At 39.7% G+C, this 6000-nt stretch overlaps 1 protein-coding gene across 1 annotated transcript in view; it reads right to left on the bottom strand.

Annotated features, from left to right (window-relative positions):
• Positions 1-1262: 1262 nt before the first annotated feature.
• The window catches only part of MALRD1 (MAM and LDL receptor class A domain containing 1), a 293099-nt gene continuing 288361 nt past the window's right edge, over positions 1263-6000 (bottom strand). The window contains exon 37 of the mRNA XM_063453142.1: positions 1263-1334. Within this exon, the coding sequence (XP_063309212.1) occupies positions 1263-1334 (72 nt within the window). The remainder of the gene's footprint in view (positions 1335-6000) is intronic.

Below are 6000 nucleotides of genomic sequence, written 5' to 3'. Positions count from 1 at the left end.
TAGATGGGCCGAATGGCTCTTATCTGCCGTCACATTCTATGTTTCTATAATTTACACTTTAGAGAATAACCCTGGGGTTTTATCTGCTAAAAACTCAAATGCTAACATTTAGGCTAAATTATCTAGTCTGTAAAAATTATCCAACTCATATATAATCATAGTTTGGCAGTTTAGCTTAAATTTTACAATTCAGATTTTTTTTTACTCACCCCAATTTTGAGATTAATGAATGAAACCTCTGTGATTGTCTTGTACAGTGGTACTGGAGACTTGTGTACTACGTATTTCAACAGCCAAACTTTACTATTTGAGAGGGAATTGTGAATTAGTTTGTTGGTACATGGATGGACTCCATCTTAAAACATTCCCCCCTACACCTCCATATTCCCCACTGCCTCCTGCACTCCTCCATATTCCCTCTCTATTATTCCCCACTACTCCATATTGCCCCTCAGTCTCTCCCGGCACATACATATACCCCTCTGTTACACCTCACACCTCTGTATGTTTCTACTATAAGCCCCCACATCGTTTTTACATATCAATACCTTGAGATTGGAGTTTCCTGTTCTATAGGATATCCAATCTGACCTGCATATGTCTCTTTCCACTCAAACCTGCATATGACCCACCATAACTCTATATTCCCTAAATGGAACACTCACACCTTCGTATTCCCCCTTTCTTCCCTATACCTCCATATTTTCCTTCCTGCCACCCACATCTCACCTTTCCAAACAGATGTATTACACTCCCTCACATAAATCCAAGAAGGGGAGGGGGGAGACCTGGATTTTTGTGGTTAATGTTTATGATGCCCTTGGGTGGTGCCACCTGATGTTCATTTCCACATAAATAAACACAAAACTGGTCAGTGAGATCTTTTGATATCACCTTCAGCCTCCGGTGAGGGAGGGTACGCCCTTATTGCACTTCGGTAAATGCCCAATTACCTTTACAGTAGTGTCAGCAGTGGCTATATTTGATGTAAAACATTGTCAAAGTTTAATTTTCAATAAATTAATTTTAATTGCACTGCCAATAAATGTGTAGGATACATGTGTTGTGAGTTTGTCTACAGGGCATTTTGTTTACACAAAAATACTTTAGTATTATATATTTTACTTCCGTATAAACTTTCATTTTACTGTTTTAATACATATGATAAGATTAGTTTCATATAAATTACATAAAACTTTTCCTATTGCAAATAGTACACTGAAACATTAATATTGAGAAATACGATTGTAGTCACATCTAATCTAAATTTCCACTTCGTTCTTGCCGTATAATGGATTGGAAAATGATAGCATCTTCGCCTCGTTCTTGAAAGTCTAGGAAATAAAATAGATGCAAAAATAATTGGCTTAGGAATTGTATATGTCATGTTAGAATACTACGAAAGTATAACTACTACACTTTACTATTTATGAAAAGTTTTGATGCAACTTGTGTTTTTGTATTTTCCTTTATTTTGGTTTTAAATTAAAACAATTCTGCTACCACCTATTATAATGATATTATTCCCATCATGATAATTATATATTTTTTTAATTTGGGAAATACTCAGGAGGCAATATTTTAGAGGACACTTTCTAAATGTACCTTTCTGCAAATTTTGCAGATCCACTTTCAAACTGGTTTCCATACATTTCAAAATTAAGTAATTTTAATGTATATAAAATACTCTTGAATATCCCCATTACTGCACAGAATGAAGCCAACTAGCTCAGAAATTAATTGGGAATGAAGTGAAAAAAAAATCAAAATTCTACAAAAAAAAAAGAAAAAGAAAAAGAAAAACCAAACAAACAAAGAAAATTAGTCTCTGGGGAATCTCTGGACCAATATTAGCCAATGAGATTCCAGCATTTATGTTTACCAGGTGAGAGAGCACTAAATTTATTTTGCCTGGCAATCTTTTTTTTTTTTCATTATACTTAGAGAGGTACATTGCATTTACCAAGTAAAGATTGCATGTGTACTCCATAGCTGATAACTACCTGCTGGCTGATGTATATCATTGGGCTGTGGAAATTAGATTCCTATCAGGATTGTATACATTGTACATTCTCCGTGGTATGTATCTGATGCTTTCCATACATAATTTATCAGCTAGTAATAGAGCTCTCAAAGGAACTGTAATCACTACAGTGCATTGTAGTGGTTATGGTGCCAGGAGTGCTCTGGTGAACCCCAATGTAAGGAATCAAACCGTTTTTCAAATGGCTTAACTACTTACCTCTGATTCACTTGGTGCAGCTACCTACCTATTTCCTTATGGTCTGAGTGTCTGAAACATCCGCATGAAGCTTCTTTTAGCTCTCCTAAACCACGACCTGAATTGCAGCACCAGCTCATAGGCTGAGAGTGGTGCAGGGCTTAGCCCAGGCAGAGAGCTTCTTGCTGTTAGAGAAGCAGGCAGTGGTGCCCAGTGGACCTCAGATAAGAAGTCAAACTGTTAGAAAACACTCATGGCACCATAACCACTAAAGCACATTGTAATGATTATGATGCTTGTAGCAGTGTTTTTTCTAAAACCAGTACTCAAGACCCACCAACAGTCCAGGTTTTGTCAGTATTTCCATTGGAATAAAACAGGGAAATACATAATTACGTGATTGTTGGTGGGCCAATCACAACACCAATCGCAACACCCTCTATCTTTGGGTCATTCCTAATTAGTTCCACCAGGGGTTCCATTAGAACTGGTTTGGGACTCACTGGCTTGGAGTGTTCCCTTAAAATATACATCTATATTATAATATATACATTTCACTGGGTGGAAAAACATACTTATGTTGAGATCAGTTCTGAGAATTTAGTCAAATGAAGACTATCATAAATGAAATTCTGAGTTAGTCAAGTGTGCAAATAAATCTACTTAAAATTTTGCAAAGTTTACTGTATAGACAGGATAATCCTTCCGAGCTATACACCGTACATCTCTTGAGCAATTACAATAAATATCTCTGCAATACTAATTGTGGAAAACACAATTATTTTGCTTTAATTAAAACATTCTTATTTTATTTCTATTACAGCTATATTACATAGGTGAAAGTAAAATAATAAAACTATGATGATGTTTTTTGCTAAACCACATTCAATTATAGCATAACACGAGAATAAAATTAATAATCGCCATTTCACACTTACATGTTCTAACTTGATGAACAGGGTTCATTTTGCAAAACATAAAATGAAAATCCATTTCATAAAGTTTTTAAAGCAAAGTGCTCTTGGGCGAGAGAACATTTGAATTGGGAAGAAGTTAATTCAATTTCCACAGAAACATATTTGAAACCAATAATAAATCAAATGGGGCAGAGCCAATTAAGAAAGTAATGTCATAACAACAGGGAACTTTTAGTCTAGCCGGAAACCGCATCTTAAATAAAAACAAAAAATTATGTTCCGCCTCTCCCAAATACTAGAAACATATATTGTTTTTAAAATTAGAATAACTAAGAAACATGTGACAAAGAATAATAGAATATGATATCTAAACATCACATATACATAGCTTACAATTATAATGCACTGTACAGTGCAGTCAAACCAGTTGAAGATAGTGTTAGAATGTTTTTGTGTTGGAATGACCAGTGGCGTACACACAACCCATGGGGCCCCGGTGCGAAAACTGATCTGTGGGCCCCCCCCGCTTACTCTGCGCGGGCTGGGGCCGCAACACATTGCGGGCGGGCACCTGGTCGCAGGGCTGCGACCCGTGCGACCGCGGTATGTACGCCAGTGCATGCATAAACACATACACTTAAAGGACCACACAGACACCCAGATCAAATCAGCTCAATGAAGTGGTCTGGGTGCCAGGTCTCTCTAGTTTTAACCCTGCAGCTGAAAACAGCAGTTTCAGAGAAACTGCTATGTTTCACTGAGGGTTAATCCATCTCTAGTGGCTGTCTCATTGACAGCCGCTAGAGGATTTTCTGCGATTCTCACTGTGAAAATCACAGTGAGAAGACGCTGAACGTCCATAGGAAAGCATTGAGTAATGCTTTCCTATATGGGCGGTTTGAATGCGCGCGTGGCTCTTGCCACGCATGTGCATTCGGAGCTGAGAGGCGGATCGGGACGGAGAGATCGCCAGCGCCAAGGGAGCCCGGCGCTGGAGAAAGGTAAGTGCTTTAGACACACACACACACACTCTCATGAACAGACGCACACATTTACTGACAGACACACACTCAGTGACAGACGCACACAAACATACTCAGTAACAGACACACACACTAACAAACACACTCTAAAACTAACACACTCACTAACACAATCACTCACACTAACACTCACTAACACACTCACTAACACACACTCACTCACTCATACTCACTCACTAACACACTCACTCACTAACACACTCACTCACTAACACACACACAAACTAACACACTCACTAACACACACTAACACACTCACTAACACTAACACACTCACTAACACAATCACTCACACACTCACTAACACAATCACTCACACTAACACACTCACTAACACACTCACTAACACACTCACACTAACACACTCACACTAACACACTCACACTAACACACTCACACTAACACACTCACACTACCACTAACACACTCACACTAACACACTCACACTAACACACTCACACTAACACTAACACACTCACTAACACACTCTCTCACTAACACACACTAACACAAACTAACACTAACACACTCACTAACACACTCACTAACACACTCACTAACACTAACACACTCACTAACACTAACACACTCACATTAACACACTCACTAACACACACACTCACTAACACTAACACACTCACTAACACTAACACACTCACATTAACACACTCACTAACACACACACTCACTCACTAACACTCACACACTCACTAACACACTCACATTAACACACTCACTAACACTAACACACTCACTAACACACTCACTCACACTCTCACTAACACACTCACTAACACTAACACACTCACTAACACTAACACACTCACATTAACACACTCACATTAACACACTCACTAACACACTCAGGGCCGCCACCAGAAATTCTGGGGCCCCTGACAAACCACTCCCTCTCCCCCCCCCCCCCCGCCCGGCCAGCCTCCCCCTCGCAATGAATGCAGTGTGTGTTAGTGTAATGAATGCAGTGTGTGTGTCCGTGCAATGAATGCAGTGTGTGTCAGTGCAATGAATGCAGTGTGTGTGTCATTGCAATGAATGCAGTGTGTGTGTCAGTGCAATGAATGCAGTGTGTGTGTCATTGCAATGAATGCAGTGTGTGTGTCATTGCAATGAATGCAGTGTCTGTGTCAGTGCAATGAATGCAGTGTGTGTGTCAGTGTAATGAATGCAGAGTGTGTTAGTGTAGTGGATGCAGTGTGTGTGTCAGTGCAATGAATGCAGTGTGTGTGTGTCAGTGTAATGAATGCAGTGTGTGTGTCAGTGCAATTAATGCAGTGTGTTTCAGTGTAATGAATGCAGTGTGTGTCAGTGCAATGAATGCAGTGTGTGTGTCAGTGCAATGAATGCAGTGTGTGTGTCAGTGCAATGAATGCAGTGTGTGTGTCAGTGCAATGAATGCAGTGTGTGTGTCCGTGTAATGAATGCAGAGTGTGTGTCAGTGCAATGAATGCAGTGTGTGTGTCAGTGCAATGAATGCACCGTGTGTGTCAGTGTTGTGGATGCAGAGTGTGTGTCAGTGTAGTGAATGCAGAGTGTGTGTTAGTGTAGTGAATTCAGAGTGTGTGTTAGTGTAGTGAATGCAGAGTGTGTGTTAGTGCAATGAATGCAGTGTATGTGTCAGTGTAATGAATGCAGAGTGTGTTAGTGTAGTGGATGCAGTGTGTGTGTCAGTGCAATGAATGCAGTGTGTGTGTCAGTGTAATGAATGCAGTGTGTGTGTCAGTGCAATGAATGCAGTGTGTTTCAGTGTAATGAATGCAGTGTGTGTCAGTGCAATGAATGCAGTGTGTGTGTCAGTGTA

This window comes from Pelobates fuscus, chromosome 4 (assembly GCF_036172605.1).
Source record: "Pelobates fuscus isolate aPelFus1 chromosome 4, aPelFus1.pri, whole genome shotgun sequence".
Lineage (NCBI taxonomy): Eukaryota > Metazoa > Chordata > Amphibia > Anura > Pelobatidae > Pelobates > Pelobates fuscus.
Note: the sequence above shows the minus strand (reverse complement) of the source record. Positions and strands in the feature narration are given on the sequence as shown.